At 54.8% G+C, this 20,232-nt stretch overlaps 1 protein-coding gene across 2 annotated transcripts; it reads right to left on the reverse strand.

The window, feature by feature from the left end:
* Positions 1-993: 993 nt before the first annotated feature.
* On the reverse strand, positions 994-19,848 carry RHOBTB2 (Rho related BTB domain containing 2). Of its 2 annotated transcripts, XM_045997067.1 has the most exons (10): positions 19,306-19,845; positions 15,043-15,244; positions 14,236-14,339; positions 13,547-13,732; positions 11,910-12,925; positions 11,493-11,611; positions 8,934-9,084; positions 4,525-4,613; positions 3,444-3,549; positions 994-2,247 (listed from the first exon to the last, which is right to left on the reverse strand). In XM_045997067.1, exons 2-10 carry the CDS (start codon positions 15,232-15,234, stop codon positions 2,030-2,032), a joined length of 2,181 nt encoding a protein of 726 aa, XP_045853023.1. In that variant the 5' UTR covers positions 15,235-15,244; positions 19,306-19,845; the 3' UTR covers positions 994-2,029. The 2 variants fall into 2 exon arrangements, with proteins under 2 accessions (XP_045853023.1, XP_045853025.1); XM_045997069.1 differs by lacking the exon at positions 13,547-13,732 and having other exon boundaries at positions 19,306-19,848.
* Positions 19,849-20,232: the final 384 nt, after the last annotated feature.

Raw genomic sequence — 20,232 nt, forward strand, 5'->3', positions numbered from 1 at the left:
CTCTCCCTCCCTCTCACCAGGAGCTCCCGGGAGACACCATGGCCCCACCTCTGGCTCCCTTCCCCAGAGCGAGGGTGCTGGGTGCAGAGCTGCACCCCCTTGCCAGCGGCCTCCTGTCCTTGCCTGTTGGTTCCTCAGCCTCACCCTAAAGCCAAGGACGAGAACTCAGCAGGCAGGAGCACATGTCTGGCCTGCCAGTCAGAAGGAGAAACACTTCCCGCCTTGGAAGAGTCTGTGGCTCAAACATCGGGGGTGCAGCCACTCCAGACCTGCCCAGCCTGTCACCTCCTGCTCCTTCTCTCGCCGGGGACTTACCATCAAATCTCTAGATCTCTGTACTGCAAAATTGTTGCAGACTTTTCCTGTTTCCGGGTTTGCCTGACCCCAGACCCGAAGCCTGGGTCTTGCTTGTGGAGCCCAGCCCAGTGTTCCACCCGTCATCCATGGGACTCTGGCTTTTAAGTCGACATAACCGTGTGGGGGGGGAAATATGGGTCAGGATCAAAAAACCGGGAGAGGTAAAATGTGGCCCAGCTTTTCCCCATGGGGTCACAAGCTGCTGTCTTACTCCCCACAATCCTCTAGTCTGGTCCCCCTCTTCTTGGGGCTGACTTTGCTTTGCCCCTGCTCACGTCTCCCATTTTCCTACCCCCAACCCCCTGCCCACCAACCAGCACTAAGGGAGCTCATGTCCTGTGATCCTTCATTACAGGGACCTCTACCTTCCTAGTGGTTGCCCTTTCCTGACCTCTGACCCCCTCCCCCATCCTGGGAATGGCAAGTCACTCTCTGAAGTCCAGAACTGATTCTCGTGATGGGCAAAGCTGGGGTCCAATGCCACGTTCAAGCCCTGAGAAGCCCCGGCCCCTGCCCCCGCAGCCTTGATCCCAGCGTGCTAACTCAGAACTCTTGCCATCCTCAGAGCCGGCCAGCAAGGCCTGTGCATCCCCAGCTGCAGTGGGTGACGAGTCCTTTCCCAAAGGCTCTGGAATTATTTTACAGTCTCTACTGTTGTGTCTTCAACATGGGAGCCCCTGTTTGTAAGCTCTACAGGGTCTTTTTCTGTTGTTGTTTTTCTTTGAGGGGATAGAAGCCAACATGTTTTTGTTGGGGTGATTTTGCTGCTGTTTGGGATTTCGGTTTTTCTGGTTTGTTTTTTTTTTTTTTTTTTTTTTTGCTAATTTTGCCCCACCGTGCTAAGAAGCCGTGCTAACCAGAGGCAGGGGGAGCAGCCCAGAAGAGCATGGGGTTGCTGCACCCAGAAACCACCCCCCCAACTTTCTTCTCTCCTCCTGTTTCAGCTGCTTCCTTCGGTTCCCATCTCTGGATCTGAGTAGTGTAAGGACGGGGAGGGAGAAGTTTCTCACTGCTCCGAGACTGAAAGCTCAGACCGGGCTATGCCATCCTTGGTCAGGCCTGGACACTTACCACCCAGGGAGGGAGGGCTGCCCACCGAGCGAAAGCCTTCCCACCCATGGCTTCGGCAGCTTCACCCCGGGATGTGGAAGCCTCAAGTTGGGTCTGAAAGTTTCATTTCTACCCTGACCTCTCCAGTGAGGATCTGAGTAGGCGCCCCACAAAACATCTGCCACCCTCAGGTCCGTGGATGGAAAAATGTGGCCAAGAGACAGGACCCGCCCTGTGCATAGCCACTCCCTGGGAGGGGGCCGCCGCCACAGACCGAGCCACACAGCCTCCCGACTGGGAGAGTCTCCCATGGACGCCAGCGTTCTCCACACCAGAGTCAGATGCCAGAGCTCTCTGCGCCCTCTCCGCCCCCCATCGTCCCTGCAGCTGTCAGCCTCCCGCCCCGCTCTGGAACTGGGGTCCCCTACAGGGGATCCCTGCACTGATCCACAAGGCCCCCCTCCTCTCTGAGCTATGTCAGCTGGTGAGAACAGCTCTGCCCTTGGGGTCCTGGTTACGTGGGTCCCCTTGTCCCTGGAAGGTGGAGGGGCGGTGCAGAAGAGCAGAGGGGCAAAGGCGAGTCGGGGGCAGAGCAGCAGGGTCAGAAGAGGGTGGCAGCGTCTCAGACCACAGCCGAGGAGGAAGATGGGGATGACGAGGAGGCTGCAGAAGAGGACGGAGAGGAGGGACTGTTCCAGAACAGCCACCGCCGCTTGGGCTGCCGTTTCAGGTGGAGATAGTCCTCCTTCTCGCGCTCCTTCCGTGCCCGCTGGTAGTGATCCTCTTCCTTCAGGTACCAGACGGGCGGCCACCGGTGCTTCTCGAAGTACTCCTGGTTTTCTGGGACACAACGTGGGAGGGCTTGGTTAGAAGGCAGGTAGGAGGCGGGCGGGGGCAAGGCGCTCCGGGACATGGAGGGCGTCCGGGGGCCACCCCCATGCCCACGCCCCTGCCCTGGGGACCCGCCGGGGGCCTCCATCCAGGGCATGCCCAGTCCCAGAGCCAGAGTATCAGCCCTGCTGTCAGAGCCCTCTGTGTAGCCACAGAGCTTCTTCCAGAAAGTCTGCACCAGCGCCGGGGAAAGGCACTTCCACTCTGCTGGGCTCCATGATGGAGGGACAGCCTGGATGGGCCTCACTGTGCTGGGAATGAACTGGCTGGGGCCAGGCGTGAGGAGAGAGAAGGGCCGCGAGGGGCTGAGCTGGCTTCTGCGGGAAGGGGAGGGAGGGCTGCAAGAGGACAAAGAAGGTCAGCCTGGACAGAATGGCCAGGCAGAGGGGTTCGGACTGATTCTAGAAGGTGAGGCAGGTGTGGAAGGTTCGGACCAGGGCAGTGATGCGCTTGGAGCTATGGTTTGGAAAGAAAATGCCCACAGCGGGTAAAGGAGACAGCGGGGTGCCCTGTGAAGACGTGAGGGACACAGAGTGGCAGGAACTCGGGCAGGCTACCACACTGCTCCCGGGAGCCTGTGCGGTTCCTGCTGGGCCCCAGGACTGGAGACATTAATTAAGCAGAAGTGGAACCGCAGGGACCTCAGAGGATACCTGGACTTGGGTGGGCCAAGCTGTGCCCATTTCTAGGTTGTGAAATCCATGTGTTGGGTCATGAGCAGCATTAAAAACAATGGACATGGTTTTTATATGTGCACTGGCTCACAACAAAATATATTTCTTATTGTGGCGTCCTGTCTGAAAAATGCCAACTCTGAAAAAAAAAAAAAAAAAACCAAGTCTGAAATACAAAAATACACCCCCACCCCCGTTAAAAAAAAAAAAAAAAAATACCAGGAGCCCAACACCTTCTTTGTACTTGTGAGAAAGAGACGCCCAGAGAGGTAAAGTGGATCACCTGAGATTCCCAGCTGCCCTGTTTTCCCGGGCTCCCCTCCGTTTGGCCTGATACACCTTTGCCAGCTGCTCGCCCCACCCAAGAGCTCAAGGGCAGCCCCAGGATCTCCGGCCGCTCTGGATGCCCTGTGGCATAAGGGGGCAGGGGGGCGGTGGGGAGCACGGGCAGGTCTTGCAGGAGATGCTCACCTGGAGACATGGCCTTCATGTCTCGGGGGAACTTGCGGCACACGTTGTTGTAGTTGGTGCAGATGTGGTGAAGACACCAGTCGGCCAACTGGTATGCGCAGTGGAACTGGGGACAGAGAGAAGAGAACCTCCGCTGGAGCCCCGGGGTGTGGGGTCTGCACGGACACCCATAGCTGTCCGCAGAGCCAAAGCTTTCGTGCAGGGGGCAAAGCCCCGCAGCTGTGACGAGCCCATCTCAGGAGGCAAACCCACACAAAAGCATGAGAAAACCCTGAATTTGCTCCTTGCCCCACCAACGCCACTGTCACGTCACTGCGGTCCTGTCCCCAGCACCCACAGAAATCCACAGATGTGTGTGGCGCCTTCCATCTGTGTCTGTCCTCCTTAGATCCCCGCACTAGAGGTCCTCCTCCACCCGCCAGGCGGCCTGCACGGAGGGGCAGACAGCCAGGCTTAGAGAGCCCACTTCCCCAGCCGCGTCTGCGTGCCTCAAAGCCACAACGTCTGCTTCAGAAGCTGCTTCTGGGGGCAGAATTCTGCACTCGGAGGGCCGTGTGGGACGCGTTGCTTGTCTGCTTGGGAATAAGGAAGTGGGCAGCTCCTTTTAGATGAAGAGTCCTCAATGACCTCAGGCATGCTGCAACCACATTTACACACAAGACTAGGCTTCTGTCCCCTGCCCTATGGTCGTATGATGCCTCAGGACCTTCCCACCATGGCCAGCCTCTCCTCTCAGCGTGAGACGCGCCCTGCTCAATCCGGGAACCAAGTCTAACAGCAGGCTCCCTTCCTACCCACCACCTGTCAGCCTTCCTCAGTCACTACCAGTGGGCAGACAGGGCCCAGAGTCAAGAATGCTGGAGAGAGCAGTGCTTGGGTGGCTCAGATGGTTAAGCATCTGCCTTGAGCTCAGGTCATGATCCAGGTCCTGGGACCAAGCCCTACGTCGGGCTCCCAGCTCAGTGGGGAGTCTGTTTCTCCCTCTCCCTCTGCCTGTGCTCTTTCTGTTTCTCTCTTTCTCAAATGAATAAATAAAAAAAAAAAAAAAATGCTGGCGAGAGGCGTTCCCTTGCCATCATACCTGAGCCAGTTCTAGGAACACGAGGACGTCCCCGTCAATGTCTACCATCATCTGCGTTGCTTCCATCAGCCCGGTCACTGTGTACTGCTCTGTGACACACACAGTCAGGAATCAGCTGAAGAGTCACATGAATGGACATGCCCTCACCTATCCCTCCGGCCGGGCTCCACTGCAGGGCAGAGAGAGAGAGGATGGCCAGTGGCAAGTCCCAGCAGGCCAGGAAAGCCCACACATGACTGAAGTCTGCTCCACCAGTGGGGAAACCGGGATTACAGCAAGACTTTCCCAGTAGAGTGGGGATGGAAAGTGGAGGTAGATGTTAGTTAGAACCACATAGGAGAACTGTTCTGTGCATTGGCTGTACCCAGTGGTCTGGTATATGGAGGGTGAAAGCCCTAGGCAGAACCAGCCGTTGGTACTGATGGGAGAGGGTATAACTCTCGGGATTGCTGAGAACTGTGAATTACAATTATGGAGTGAGTCTAGCTATTTGTGTTCATTGAAATTTGACCACAAATCGTGAATAAACCTTACATTTTATTTTAAAACATTTATATTAAAGAAGTAAATACTATTAATCCTGAAATTTGACTGTATCAGTATAAACTCATGAAGCATTTTATCTTCACGGGGGCGCCCCGGTGGCTCAGTCGGTTAAGCATCCGACTCTTGATTACAGCTCAGGTCATGATCTCAGGGTCATGAGATCGAGCTCCATGTCAGTCTCTGCACTGGGTATGGAGCCTGCTTAAGATTCTCTCTCTTGGGGCGCCTGGGTGGCTCAGTGGGTTAAAGCCTCTGCCTTCGGCTCAGGTCATGATCCCAGGGTCCTGGGATCGAGCCCTACATCGGGCTCTCTGCTCCGCAGGGAACCTGCTTCCTCCTCTCTCTCTGCCTGCCTCTCTGCCTAGTTGTGATTTCTCTCTGTCAAATAAATAAAATATTAAAAAAAAAAATTTTAAGATTCTCTCTCTTCCTCTCCTTCTGCTCCCTGACTCATGCGCGCGCTCTCTCGCCCTCTCAAATAAACAAACTTTAAAATCTATTTCCCAGCTCCAGAAACAATACAGTAGTAATGTGCATCCCTAGTGCTCAGATTATAGCCTTGAAATACCTTGCCCAACTGTAAGAAACAGACTTCTTAGAGAAGTGGCTGATTCGAGGTTTGGGGCAGAAGATGTAGAAAATGAACCAGGAAATAAAAGAAAGAAAAAATGAACCAGGAACATCTTGTTATACCACATAACCAGAAATCTCACTCTGGTGCCAGCTTGAAGAGACTCCTGTGGGCAAAGGGTGCAGTGTGGTGTTTGTTTCACCAAAGATGACTGTGACTATTTGAAACCAACTGAGTATGTTTGTAATAATACTTGAAAGCAAAAACTAATTAGGCACCCTCAAAGGGTGAAGGGAAAAAAATGAATCTTGAAAACCAGCAAATGAAAGGATACAACCAAGCATTCATCTGCTCTTCCTATATGAACCATACCACTGGGTAAGCAAAGAGCAGGTGAGGGGAAGCCACTCTTTTTCAGAGTAGTCCAAAAGATAAAGAAGGAATGACTGAATTGGAATATTATCATTTTATGCCTCATAAATCAATGGATCCAGGCAATGATGCTCAGTGGCTGCTAACATCACAAAAAGATGGCAAAAAGAGACAAGGCTTCTGGATGAAAACCAGAAATGGGGCACCTGGCTGGTTCAGTTGGTGGAGCATACAACCCCTGATCTTGGGGTTGTGAGTTCAAGACCCACATTGGGTATAGAGATTACTTAAAAATAAAATCTTTTTTTTTTTTTTAAGATTTTATTTATTTATTTGATAGAGAGAGACACAGCGAGAGAGGGAACACAAGCAGGGGGAGTGGGAGAGGTAGAAACAGGCTTCCCGCAGAGTGGGGAGCCCGATGCAGGGCTTGATCCCAGGACCCTGGGACCACGACCCAAGCCAAAAGCAGATGCTCAAAAACTGAGCCACCCAGGTGCCCCTTAAAAATAAAATCTTAAAACAAAACAGAACTGGAATAACCTAAGAAGTAGTTTGAGCAAAAGAAAACTGAATATGAATCTGATTTAGCCCCTAGATCCAACGGCCAGTCAGAGAAAAATCTACATTTTTCTGGAACATCAGTGGGTTTTTTCCAATAGATAAATTGCAAGGGGGAAAAAATTGTAATGGACAAGCCTTTAGATTAGAAGAAATTTAAAAGGCTTTTAAAAAATAAGACCATGTTATAGTGTTTAAGGATTCACACATGGAAGATAAAACTATAAGGAACATGAAGTGAGGCCAATAAAAAGTCTGCTTGACAAAGGAGTAATAGGCAAAGTGTTCCTCCTGAGGACGGGGAAGGACCTGTGACTGGCGGGGACAGGCAGAGGACTGCTATGGCTGGCAAGGTGCCAGCTCCTGATCTGGGACTTTGACTCTGTAGTAATTCATAAAGCTGAACATATGCTTCCTGCACTGGCACTCTATTGAACAATGAACAAGTTTTAAGCTTGAATCAATAACTTCATAGAAAGCCTATCTCCCAAAACCTAGAGCATCACCAATTATACCATGCTCAGCATTTCCTGCCGATCCTTGACAAGGTACGTGCACAACCTACATCTGCGTGCTTCGTAGTGCGGACGGACTGTTGCCCAGGAAAAGTCCTTCTGTGGGTATTTTCTGTAAGCCTCTCCGCACAGCGGCGCAGCTGAACATTTGTGATGGCTGACTTGTTTCTGATCGCCCACCGTAATGAAGCAAACTTACAGAAACATCTTTATACGTATTTTGCCTTGGGGTCATTTCTTTGGAGAGAGTCTTTCAAAAGTTGAACTAGTCGGTCCAAGAGTTTGGAAGTTGTCTGTGCTCTGTGAAGACCACACCACCTTCCAGAGGCAGCTCTGGTGGACATGCTATTTCAGCTGTGATCTCTAGAAGCCTCTCTCTTGCTCCCCACCCTAAAGCCCTCTGTGTCTCCAACTAGGGCCCCTGGACTCTCTCTGTAGGCTCAGCATTTCACATTCGAATTCTGATCAATGATTACTTCAATCTTCCTATGACCAAGCCCCATCTTAAAACTAATTTCTTGGGGTGCCTGGGTGGCTCTATTGTTAAGTGTCTGCCTTCGGCTCAGGTCGTGATCTCAGGGTTCTGGGGTCGAGCCCCGCGTTGGGCTCTCTGCTCGGCGGAGAGCCTGCTTCCCCCTCTCTCTCTGCCTGCCTCTGCCTACTTGTGATCTCTCTCTGTCAAATAAATAAATCCTTAAAAAAAAAAACAGAAAAAAAAAACCTAATTTCTCATCATGGTATTGCTGTTTTCCTCCTATGTGAGTCCCATTCTTGATCATTGGTCCGGAGCCCCAGCAGCTCTGATGCTAGGTCCTTCCCTGAATCCCAACTCAGTATTTAAGGCCCTGCTCTCTGCGCCCTGAGCTGCCCAAGAACACAGACCCCGATATCAACAGCAGCACAGGGACCCACACCAACACCAACACCAACACCATACAAACACCAATTCCAACATCAACAGGAGTCTTCTGTCTGCCTGCGTCACAGGCCCCAGACTCCCTTCATCTGGGTGGCACCTTTCCTCTTCTCCAGCCCCTTGGGCCCCTGACCTGCCCCTCCTTGCCTGCTGCTTGGTTTCCCTGTGGCTTCAGGTCCTGCTCCTCCCCAGGGCCTCTGCAAGTGGCCCGATCTAAAAGCTGCCTTCCAGGGCGCCTGGGTGGCTCAGTGGTTTAAAGCCTCTGCCTTCAGCTCAGGTCATGGGATCCTGGGATCAAGCCCCGCATCGGGCTCCCTGCTCAGCGCGGAGCCTCCTTCTCTGCCTACTTATGATCTCTGTCTGTCAAATAAATAAATAAAAATCTTTAAATAAAAATAAATAAATAAATAAATAAAAGCTGCCCTCCGCCTCTCACCCTCTCCCAGGCCTTTCAAGGAACTAGGGGTGGCAGGTCAATGTTTATTGTCTGCTTTTGGAAGAAGAAAGAAGCAGAGCAGGAGGAAGAGCAGAAGGAAGAGAAGGAAGAAGGAAAAAAGGCAGAGGAGGAGGAGAAGAACCAAAGGGGAGCAATGAGAACGGCGTTCAATTCCTCTCGACTTCAGCTTGCCCCGCTGCGGCCAAGCAGACAGAACACCAGCGCTGTCGTCTACTGGAGACCGCTCTTTGGGGCTCAGAGCCCTTTGCGGAGAGCCTATCACCTGACACCATCCTGCCTCTCACATGCACTTCTTTACATCTCTGTCCTCACCCAAACCCCAGTGCTCATCGACATATTTCCCTTTATGTCGACACCATCCCCTGCTGCTTGCAGCCTGTTCCCTGGAGGGAGGCAGGTGGGGGGAGACATCAGGACCTCGGTGGGGAGGGGGATTTCCCGGGGTTCTCCCCCAGAGGGGTCCCCGTGTACCTGTGAGGGCAACCAGGTGCGGCAGGCAGAGGCGGTTGGCCAGGATGATGAGCTTCATGTCATCCAGGTCGGGGCTGGAGGTGAACATGCCTGTGTAGAGGTACTCCAGCACGGCCCTCATGCAGCTCTTGCTCGTGTACGGGAACACCACCTGTGGGGAAGGGAGACACAAGGCCCCAGGAAGGCCCAGCTGCACGGAAGGACGAGCTCAGGCTGGGGAAACTCAAAAGGCCCCCTGCCCTCTCGCTGGCTCCCCCGGACGGGCAGCTGTCCCTGAGCGGCCCTTGTACCAGCTCCGAAGGCCCCCCGAGGCCTGTCTCCCAAGGCAAAACCTACACCAAGCCCCTGTGCTGACCACTCCAGTCAGCAGCACTCTGACATTTCAAAAGGATGTTTTTCAGGGAGCCTGGGTGGCTCAGTCGGTGGAGCATCAGACGCTCAAGTTCGGCTGAGGTCATGACATCAGGGTTGTGAGATCGAGCCCTGCATGGGGCTCCGCGCTCGCTCAGTGGGGAGTTTGCTGGAGACTCTCTCCCTCTCCCTCTGCTCCTCCCCAGGTTCACTGTGTGCACTCCTTCTCCCTCTCCCTCTCTAAGTAAATACATCTTTAATAAATAAATCAAAGGACCTGAATTCTCACTGGCATGCTTCCAAAGCTGTGCTGGCTTGCAAGATGTCTGAAGGAGTGCTTCCTGCCCCCTGAACCCACCCTGGGGCCAACCTCCTGGCCTTGCAGAGGGCAGTGCAAGAGGGGGATGAAGGAGCAAAGCCAACCCCAGCGGGCTTCTCCCTGGCTGCCTGCAGCTGCCGCTTTGGGCCCCTGGGATCTCTTCTGAGCAGTACTGCAACAGAAACTGCTTTCTCATCAGACACAAGTCTCTCTGGGCTGTATGGGAGTCATCTGGAGCTTGAAGGCTGCTTCTATGGTACCGAGAAGTGCCTAGGGCAGGCTGGCCCCTCGGGCTCTGGGGAGCACCTAGTCTCACACTCACAGAAGCCAAATCCACTCATGCTTTCAGGATCAGAGAGCTCAACCCTCCACTGAGCCTTCTGGAAGGACTTTGTTCCCAGAAATCTTAAGAAACTGTTATTCTAAGGGCACCTGGGTGACTCAGTGGGTTAAGCCTCTGCCTTAGGCTCAGGTCATGATCTCAGAGTCCAGGGATAGAGCCCCTCATGGGGCAGCGGAGGGTCTCTGCTCAGCAGGAAGCCTGCTTCCCCCTCTCTACCTGCCTACTTGTGATCTCTCTCTGTCAAATAAATTTAAAAAAAAAAAGAAAAAGAAAAAAGAAACTGTTATTCTATGTCACAGGATGCTGTCCTGTGTTGTTTGTCCTCCCGTCTTTCCCTCAAGTGTTTGGTGAGCTCTTACTAAGGGAACAGCACGGAGTGGGGCTGGGGAGAGGTGGGGAGGAGAGAAATCCCAGACCAGGTAGGAAAGTGCGGGCCCTCAGAACCTCAGGCAGTTGCACAAAGTTGGACCTTGGGAACTGCGAGGCTGACCGCGGACAACCAACAGTAAAGGAGTTCAAGGAAAAGAGACAAAACAAGGGCCTCAGCCTGAGCTACCTTGCTTGGCCACAAGAAGGGAAAGGACAGACAGAGTGAAAGAATATTTCTAAGGATGCACTGACATGCCCCTTCCAGCTCCGAGTTTCCAGTCTCAGTGCCTGAGAAAGTGGCCAAAACAGTGATAGAACAGTCGGGTTGGAGCAGCGCTGATTAGAGGGAAAGGTGAATGAAGCATTTTGTTTTTAATTAACTGTCTTCTGCTGCTTTGACATCTGGGGCCATGCTGACCCCATGAGGGGCTGCCCCTCCCAGGGTTAGCCAATCTTAGCTTTAGGAAAGGGGGAAGTCAGCATGCCTTTCACATGCAAACAAACCAAACCCAGTCCACACTTCTTTACCAGGCCATCTTCTTTACCAGGCTCCCTCTCTCAGCCACTCTCCCCTGCCCTAGTCACCCCAAGGCCAGGTACCAGACCATTTGGGACAGCCCCAAAGCCTGCTAAAATTATTCAGACTAGCCAATCCTAAGCCTGCTCACCCTGCCTCACTCATTCCTTCACATAGAAAATGCAGTGACGACTTCTATTCGCTGTTCCCTTTGTTCCCTCTGCCTCCAGAGTGACCCTGGTGCTTCCCTGTTTGGCCCCCTATGCCTGAGAGTACAAAAATCTCTCTGCCCAGTGGCAATTTTCTCCTGATCTGTGGGCTTCACCGTACCTAAGTAATAGCAAGATCTACATTTAAAACAGTGATGGATTCATCCTTCCTCGTAAAGCGGAAACGCGAAGCCATGTGTAGAAGTTGTGTGAGGTGAGATGTGAGACAATATATCAAAAGCGCTTTCTACACCATGAAGTGAAGATGTCACTACGATCCCCCGTCTTGAAATATCTTAAGACTCTTGGCTATGGGACCTTGCTCATAAACTTGTCTTGAGTCTGGCACTCCGCAGTGAGCAAGCACGCAGTCAGTAAAAATGACAGATGCCTCAGGCGGGAAGGGTGAAGATCTCTTTCTCCTTCCCACCTGTTTCCCTCCCAGCCTTACCTCCCTGGTGGAACTCTCCACGAATGGTCCCCCAAACATGGCGGCCATCCAATCACAGCTGGAAATCAACAGGGGCTTATGGGCGCTGATGGTGCCATCGTCCAGGATGAAGGTCACATCTGTCGGGGAGAAGAGCATCCTGTGAGGATGAGGTGAAAGAATGAGGGAGAACCCACCCCAAAGACCGACACTGGGCCCAGACAGCCCACTTCCTTCTGAAGCCATTCACGGAGAGCGCAACATGACCACGCTCTCGGGCTTGGGGACGAGGCTTCAGGAGCAGGGCCACCGTATCTCCAGGACATCAGCAGCTGAGATGACTCAGAATGCTGAGGGGACTGACCTGGACTCCTCCAAAGGCTAATGGGAGGGAAGGTCCCTGCCCTCCGGCAGTTGGTTCCTGAGCACAGTCCATACCTGAAAAGGTGCCTTTTGCCAAGCACTCCTTCACCCGGTTGGTCCGGCGGACATGGAAGGCCTTAGTGATCTCTTGGTTCATGAAGGCCTCGTTGTTGAGAATGTTGGCCACCATCATGCGCAGATCAAAGACCTCAAGCAGTTCGGCAATGTGGGCGATGTGCATGAGGTCACGCTCATTCTCGTCCAGCTCCCCGGTGTATAGGTACTTCAGAACAGCCCGGAAGGGCCCCGGCTGGATGGAGTTGTCCATCTTTACCACCACCATCAGCCGGGACTTGTAGGTCAGAGGATCTTCTGCCATTTCCTCCTGGATGCTCACAAAAGCTCGGCTCCAGGAAGATAGTACCCGGCCCCTCCCGGGCAGATAACCTGTTCCATTGCCCCGTAAGATCCCATCGCTGGTGGAGGCACGGAGCCCAGCGGGCCCCGAGCCCCCACCCTCCTCCACGCTCTCGCATACGTCAAAGCTGGCGGCCCGCAGCAGGAAGTCCCGGCCGTGGTGGTGGTGATGGTGGTGGTGGTGATCGGGGTGACCCCGGTGGTCCTCTGGGCGGGGGCCCCCGGGCCCCGAGGGGCCCCCCAGCTCCCCCTCACTCAGGTCCATGAGGAATAGGTCGTAGAACTTGGAGGAGGAGGTGGAGAGGTAGATCTTGTGGGCAAAGATGCGCACCCGCTCCTGCAGCACCAGTATGACATCCGCGCACAGCGGGTCCTCCAGGAGGTGGGCGGGGCACTCCTCGCTGCTGGAGGGGGGGTCGGGCACCACGATGATGGGGGGAGGCGGCTTGGGAGGCAAGAAGGGCGCCTGCAGCAGAGGCCGCTGCACGTTGCGGAGGTGGGATTTCCAGAACTGCAGGTGGCGGCGGGAGATGAGCGCGGCACGGATGGCATTGTCAAAGACGTCCTTGATGCCAAACTGGGCCACCACGCTCGTCTCATAGTAGGGGATGCCCAGCTCCTTGGCCACCTCCCGACCCTTCTCTGGGGGAAGGATCTCATTGGGCTTGATGGGCCTGGCAGGTTTAAGAAGGAAAACCAAACATGTTGCGGGGGAAGAGGAGAAGAGGGGAGAGGGGAGAGGCAGCTCTCCAGAGCCTGCCTGTTCTTCAGGGATGGCTCAGGATCTGTCTCTGTCTGATTCCTGCCCTTTCTCCTCTGTTTCGTCAAATCTTACCAGTTCTTTAAGGCCCACTTCCAACCCCTCCTCTTGCAGGAAGCCTTCCATATTTATGCCAGCCACCCGCCCTCCCCAGCTCAAAGCAGTGGCAGCACTACCTCCCTGGCAATTAGCATGCAGTGTTCCACACTGGTTTTTAACACAGCCATATATGGAGTTCATCTTCCAGCGTGTTCATAAGCCCCTTTCATGCAAGACTACCACCTTTTCTCCTTCCCTCCCATGGTGCTCAGCCCAGGGTTGCCCACAAAGGGTACAACAGATGCATGGATGCATGGATGGCTGGGTGAATGAATGAATGAGTGGACACTCTTTGGGCCCATGCATGGCTTGCTTCAAATCAAGGGTGAGGTGTGAGGCCGAGAAGATTCTGTCAGGGCGGAACAGGGAGCCATGGAGATGCACCCCCTCCCTCTGTCTTCCTCCTTCCCCCTCCCTTAGCAATGGCACCCCCTACCTAGCCAAGGGTCGCCTGGCCCTATTGACAGCCTCCAGGTCCGCATAGCGCAGGTCCAGCTGGCACCCCACCAAGATGACAGGTGCTCGGGGGCAGAAGTGCTTGATTTCTGGGTACCACATGGTCTTGACATGATGGAGGGAATTGGGGTTGGCAATGGAGAAGCACAGAACCACCACATCAGATCTGGGGGTGGGAGAGTGGGGTTACAGGCAGGGAAAGCTGGTGGTCAGCTGCCTGCCCTGGGAAGAAGGGCGAACACATACCCACCCCACCCTACACTACATCCCACATCAGTCATAGGCTCACAGAACGTATAGTAACAGGATCCCTAATTTATAGACCTCTAATTCAGCATTTCAGAGCTTTCGAAAAACCCTCCTTTTGACCTCGTGGCTATCTTAAGGGTTAGAAATCACCACTTTACAATCCATGGCTGAGGAAAATCAATTCAGAACAGTTCCCCTAATTGTGCCTAGTCACAGAGCTGACAGGGAGCAAGGCTCAGAGTCCAACCAGGCCTCCTGACTCCAAAGCCAGCTCCTTCCACCGCCCCAGGCTGCCTCCCCCGTGAGGTCTGCCGAGCTGCCTTCTCTGCTCCCTCCACCCAGCTGAAATTTCCCAGCCTTACTCTTCCCTGGGAAAGCAGGGGAGACCCATCCGCCCGGCTCCCCGGAGGCATTACCCACCTCCCATAAGCAAAGCGACGGTCTTTGTGGTGGTCTCCAAAGGTGTCCCAGAGGCGGAGGGAGACGCTGACATCATCTACCACATCTCTGGAGCGTTCCAGCACCTGTGGGGTGTGGCAGGGCAGGGAGGGAGAGGAGCGGGAATCAGGGGCAGTGGTTCTAGGGGCCTCTGCATGTCAGCTCAGGGTAGTGCCAGCTCATCCCTGGGGGGTCCCAGACAGCATGGGGGTGGAGGGACAGAGCTGGCTAGGGTCCCGGCAGCTCCCTCTGGGTGCCGTGCCCAGCACGTCCCTGTCCGGGTGCCATCTCTGTAGACCCAACAGCAGGAGTGGGCTCAAAGCTGGCCAGAAGCGAACAGCCTCGGAGAGGGCAGACTGTCCTAGGGTGGAAGGGATGTCAGGGGGCCTGCTGTTCCCCGCTTCACCTGCCTCTGGTTTTGGTACTGGCCAACAGCTTCTTTCTTCCTCTCTGCCCTCATCTCTCCAACACCTCCCCATTACCGGGGGCTGTGATTGCACAAGATGCCCACCCTAAGCAAAGCCTGGGTCTCAGGCACCAGCTCAGCCATGCAAAACACAAATGGTTAAGGATTCCTCCCTTGGGGTGGGCTCCCCTCAGTCCTCTCTCCTGGGGCTCCTTTCTCTTCAGCTGCCCCCACCCCATCCCCAGGGGCCTCCGTGAGTGAGCTCTTGAGCTCGTGAGCTCAGCACAGGCAGGCCAGCCGTGTTTGCACACACTGAGCTATGGCTTGGGAAGAAGCCCAAACACACAGGGCGGACCCCCAGCAGAGCGGCCTTGCAGCCTTACCTCCTGGCACACCCGATACTGGTCGATGGCCCAAACCGTGGGCACATGGGTGGCGAGCAGCTGGTACTGGGTGAGGGTAGCATTGCAGGCCCGGGCACAGATGAGCCTGGTCTTGCCCACCGCGTTGTCTCCCACCACAACGCACTTGATGGTCTCTACGTTTGGCCTTTCATAATCCATGTCAGAATCCATTAATTGGGACCTGAGGGAGAGGAGCGTCGTGGTCAGGACAGCTCCGCTCACCAGCTCCCTGAGGGCCGGGGCCAGCGGCTCTCCTCAGCCAGCATCTGAGTGGAGAGGGGGCGAAGGGAGTGGGTAGCTTTCCGGGCGCTCGTTCTGCGGGGCCTGAGAAGCTGGGGGCCCATTCAGGCTGCAAGGAGCGGCCGCACCACGTGAACCGCTCGTGGGCCTTCTGTTGCCACCATCCTCCCACCGGACTTCTGGCTGGGGGAGGCCTGTGAGAGATCCCGCGGCAGAACCTGCCCCGGGTCTGTCCCCACTCTCCCAGGAAAAGGACAGCCCGCCTGGGAGGCTCACTACTCACCCACACTCTCCTCCTCCGGGCAGCAGAACAACAAACAGCTGAGAGATGCAGAGTCCTGGCCAGGTCCCCACCCCTTCCCAGCATGCCAGAGGGCAGGGCCACTTTAAAATTTAATGGACTTGTCAGAGCTGGGGGGCAGCTCTCCTGCTCTCTACCTTTGCCTCCGTCCCTCCTTGGTGGTGGATTTTTAAGCCCTAGCTTGCCTATGGCTACCCTTCAATTCTAGTGTCCTCTCCCCACGCCCATCCCCAGTCTCCTTCAGGGAGATGCCAGAATTTTTCCTCCCAGTCCCTCTGGAGGAACCTGAACAGCCCAGGGGCATCCCCTCCCCTCCTCTGAGCCTGTCATGCTGCCTGGAGGGCTCACTCCGCAGCAGGCCCAGTTTTGAGATGGCGGTAGAGATAAACAGGCCTGTGACTTATTCACTCCACCACCAATGGGCCTTCCCGCCCCTACTCAGGCAGGCCCTCTCTACATCCCGCATGCAGCCCCAGGGAGAGTGAGATACGCCCCCTTGAACCTTCAGAACTTCCCATTCCTAGGGAGGAGGAGTCTCAGACTGAAACCCCCAGACCCCTGGCATTCCTGGAAGGCTACTCACTCAGTTGGCTGCATGGGTAATGGGGCTGCTGGGGGAAGCAGAGGGTCAGAAGCTGGGGCCTGAATTTCTGGGCAAATGCTTGCCTCAGTTTCGCCCTGTGCTGAGCAGAGAGGGAGTGCCTTGTCCACCCACAGAGGGGGATGGCTCAAATGAACAGAGAGCCCTTCTGTAGTTGAAATGTCCAATCAGTGTAAAAATCTGTCATCAGGAAGGGACCCTCAGCTGGAGGGCTGAGGGACTTTCGAGAGCAGTCCCCCAGTGGCATCCTGAAGGGGTTGTGGGGAAGAGGTAGGGGTAGGTGCAAGGCAGACACTGGTAGGGAACTTGGTTTCACCTAGGTCATGGGCCTGCCCCTGCTCTCACTCCATGTGTGCATTAAGTTAGCGGGGGGGGGGGGGGGGAAGGGGGGGCTGGAGCGGCCCAGAGGACCCCTTCCTAGGCCCAGGAAGTCTGAGCTCCTAAGGGTGCTGAAGGCACCCTCACTGCTGAGCCATCCAGCCAGAGAGCCTGGGCCACAGCAGTGCTGAGCAGCTCCGTTCCTGCTGGGCTGTAACTGGATGCCAGCATGCAGGAATGCAGAACTGAAATACCCAAGTAACATGGCAACTGGGATTTGCCGAGTAGGTACATCTTAGCAACCTAAGCAAAAAGTGCTGCAAGGACTTTTCAATGAGACAAGCACCTCCTCCTTTTGGGAATTTTACAGGATCTGAACTCCAAACAACAAGGGGTCTCCGTGCAGCTCCTCCCTGGTCTCCAGAGCAATTGTCTGCAGGATTCCTCCGTCTCCTCTAACCTCCTCACCCTCCCTGGTGGGGCATGTTCTAACCACCATCTTGCCTCCTCCCTGCTCTCTCCTGAGCTGAGGACAAGGAACCCCACTTCGATGGCTCCTGGTCTCAAGTCAGGCAACTGGGAAGAAATCACCTGGGCTGTAGTCTCCTACATATGCTGAAGAACAAAACAGACTCCCCAGTACGAATATGGAGAGCTGGAGGAGAAAGACTATACCCGTTGGCCAGTAGAACCTCCTTCTCAAATTCAGATTCAAATGGCCTGTGAGTGTGGAAGCAGAAGGGGCAATGAGAAGACAGAGGAGGAGGGGCATCAGTTTGTAAATCCAGGAGCATGTGGACCGTGAAGAGGATGCCAGAACACTAGTAGATCAATGCTGCTCCAAAATCAGAGAGTTTATGATTAAAAGACCCCTGCACAGCTCATGCACCTCTGTGTAGAAGGAAGAGAGAGCTGATCAACAAGTAGGAAGGTAACAAACACTGACAGGGTTTTAGACAGCAGCCCTGCTGGGACTCCTCTGACTGAGCAGCCCCTTCCCATCCACTCTTCAGCCCTCCACAGCCCTCCCCTGCTTGTCCTTGGACTTCCCTCCCTATTTTTATCATTCTCACCCACTTCACCCCTGTCCCAACTGCCTGACTTCAGGTCTAGGAAACTTCAGCTCTAGGAAAGGGCAAGTCAATTTTCTTCTCTGGGCATCAGTCTGCCCTTCTGGAAAATGGGTTTGAGGGCTTTGGAAGAAAGTTTCCCGAATCTTGGTAAATTTGTGCCAAGAGAGCCTGGGCAGAAAGGAGGTATTTGTCTTCTTATGTAATCTGGTATTATATAATGCTAGATTACATATCTATATATGTAATTCTATCTCTCTTTAAGATACAGCCTGGCCCAATTAAGCCAGCAGGCAAAACTCTTTAGTTGAAACAGGCCTGTCTTACACGAGGATCCTGGACTGGAGATAGCGTGCCAAAGCCAGCAGTAATATAATTTTTGCTCTAGAATATTGCTACTTTACTGTATCCTTGCTGATGTATGGTGATACAACCCACTCAATGAGCTTCTCAACTTCCCCTTCCCTTCTGGCACTCTCTCCTTCAATGACTCTAGACTTTTCCGCACAATTGCCTCATCCCCATTCGTTCTGAGCCCTTAGACAAACCTCCATACACTGTGGCTTCCTGGCCATCCTGCCCCGGGGAATCACTATCTCCAATTCATTCCTCTCCCTCAGTGATCCCAGAGTCACATAGATGCTCCCTCCCCACCCCTCTCCCATGATCCCTGTCCCCCTGTCCACAATCAGCCTCTGGCCCACTGCTCCCAGCTCTGTGTACTCAGGCCAGGCCAAAAAGCCAGGTGTGCTCAAATTAGCTACAACCCTCAACGGGCACCATTCCCACCCCCACACCCCTACACATACTCTGCAGAGCCCAGAAAAGCCCCCCTTTTCCCTCCCACAGCTGATAGGAGGTTGTTCATCTGTGGCTGCCCTAGTCTGGTTGTCAAGGAAACGACAGAATCTCCCTGGGAGCCTGCTTTGTCTCCTAGCAACCAATATCCCACATCCTGCACCTCACAAAATGCAAAAGAGAGGAATATCCTCAAAATGAAGGTAAAAATCGAGGAGGATGGAGAGGAAGGGAGAATTGGGAAGAGAAGACCAGAGAGGGTGGCTTTTCGCAGGGCTGGCTGACATTGTAATATTGGGGAAGGCGGAGAGATGAATCCCTCCTGCAGATCCAGTGGACCGCAAGGCTCAAAGGGATCTTGAATGATCATATGAACAAAAAATGCAAACCCCAACACACAAAAAGAACCTTCTCAAACATCAACAAACAACACTAAGCATCTCTCCCATAGTTTGCCAGAACTCTGATGCACACACTGCAACGGAGTTGGGTTGAAAGAAATCTCTCCGGAACGGCGAGCAAAACATCCAAATTCCATTGGTTTTCAACAGAAACATTTCCACCACTCTGGACCTTTATTCCTGACACGCTGCTCTGCACACGCACACACACACACACACGAAATAAAAATAATTAAAAAAGAAAGAAAGAAAGAAACAGGAGGGCCACGACACGCCAAGGCAATCAAGTCATCTTCCTTTCCCTAGAAAAACCCAGAAAAGGTTAGTCCCCCGCCCCCTGAGACCCCAGCAGCCAAAGCTATAGCCAAGGGAAGAGGAGGTGCAGGGGTGGTGGCGGCTGGGGAAGTCTTCAGAAGGGGCGCAGACAGGGCCGGGGAGGGCACAGGAGGTGGAAGCGGCGCGTCTCCAGGCAGCTTGCAACCCGGCCATAATAGAAATTAATCATTTACTTACACCACTACATGTGACGGGGTAATTTCTAGTGTAAGGAACACATCTCTTCCAGCTAAGCACGCTCATTTTAGTGAAATGTCTGGGGTCACTCCGCGCGTGCAAGTTAGGTCGATGCCGGCGTCGCTGCCGCCGCTGCTGCCGCCGCCGCCGCCGGTGCCGTTGCTGCCGCCGCCGCTGCTACAGGCTCCGGGCCCGGGTCGCGCTAGATCAGAGACTCTGACAGAGCAGCCCAGGCCGGACGGCGGGCCGGGAGCGGCCGCGCGCGCGGCACTGCAGCCATTGCCTCTTCCGGATCAGCATCTCCCCGCGCCCCGGGCGCCCAATGTCATGGAGGCAAGCTGGAGTGGGCTGCGCGCGGCCGCCGACCTCGGGCGGCTGGGCCGCGCCGCCGCCGCGGGTCCTCTGGCTGCGGAGGCTGGAGGCGACGCACAGTTGGGGAGGAGAGGGGCGAGGCCGCCGCCGCTACGCGCCCGGCCCGCTCCGAAGGCGCGGCCGCGAAGACGCCTAGCGCTGCAGTCCCGGGGACCGCTCGCGACCTCCCGTTTTCATTCACAAAAAAGGGAAAGGGAAAAAAAAAAAAAGAACGAAAGAGAGGAAGAACAGGGGGCAAAAATCGCACCCAGGCCAGCGGCCGCGACAGGCTCCGCCCACCTCGGAGCTCCGTTGGTGGAAAGGGGTCTGGGGGCGGGGAAGGGGCGGGGAAAGAAGGGGATTGGGCGACCGGCGGGCCCGGGCCCGGCCCCGCCCCGCGGCGCCGCTCACTCCCTCCCGCCCGTCCTCCCTTCCCCCCCCCCCCCCCCCCCCCGCCCCCGTCCGGAGCGATGAGGCTGGGAGGGTCTCGGCTCACCACGGGTGGTGGGTCTCCTCCCTCTACCTGGCAAGGCGCAAGACCTCGCTGGACTCACACAGGGTTTTCCCCTTTCCTCC

Source organism: Meles meles, chromosome 2 (assembly GCF_922984935.1).
Source record: "Meles meles chromosome 2, mMelMel3.1 paternal haplotype, whole genome shotgun sequence".
NCBI lineage: Eukaryota > Metazoa > Chordata > Mammalia > Carnivora > Mustelidae > Meles > Meles meles.

What these genes read in the sequence shown, in the direction of transcription:
- RHOBTB2 (XM_045997067.1), bottom strand. Translation starts at nt 15,234, where the DNA reads ATGGATTCTGACATGGATTATGAAAGGCCAAACGTAGAGACCATCAAG. An exon ending in GCACCTGGTTGCCCTCACAG is followed by an intron (nt 4,614 to 8,933) that starts GTACACGGGGAC and finishes TGTGTGTCACAG; the next exon opens with AGCAGTACACAGTGACCGGG. An exon ending in TGTTCCTAGAACTGGCTCAG is followed by an intron (nt 3,550 to 4,524) that starts GTATGATGGCAA and finishes CTCTGTCCCCAG; the next exon opens with TTCCACTGCGCATACCAGTT.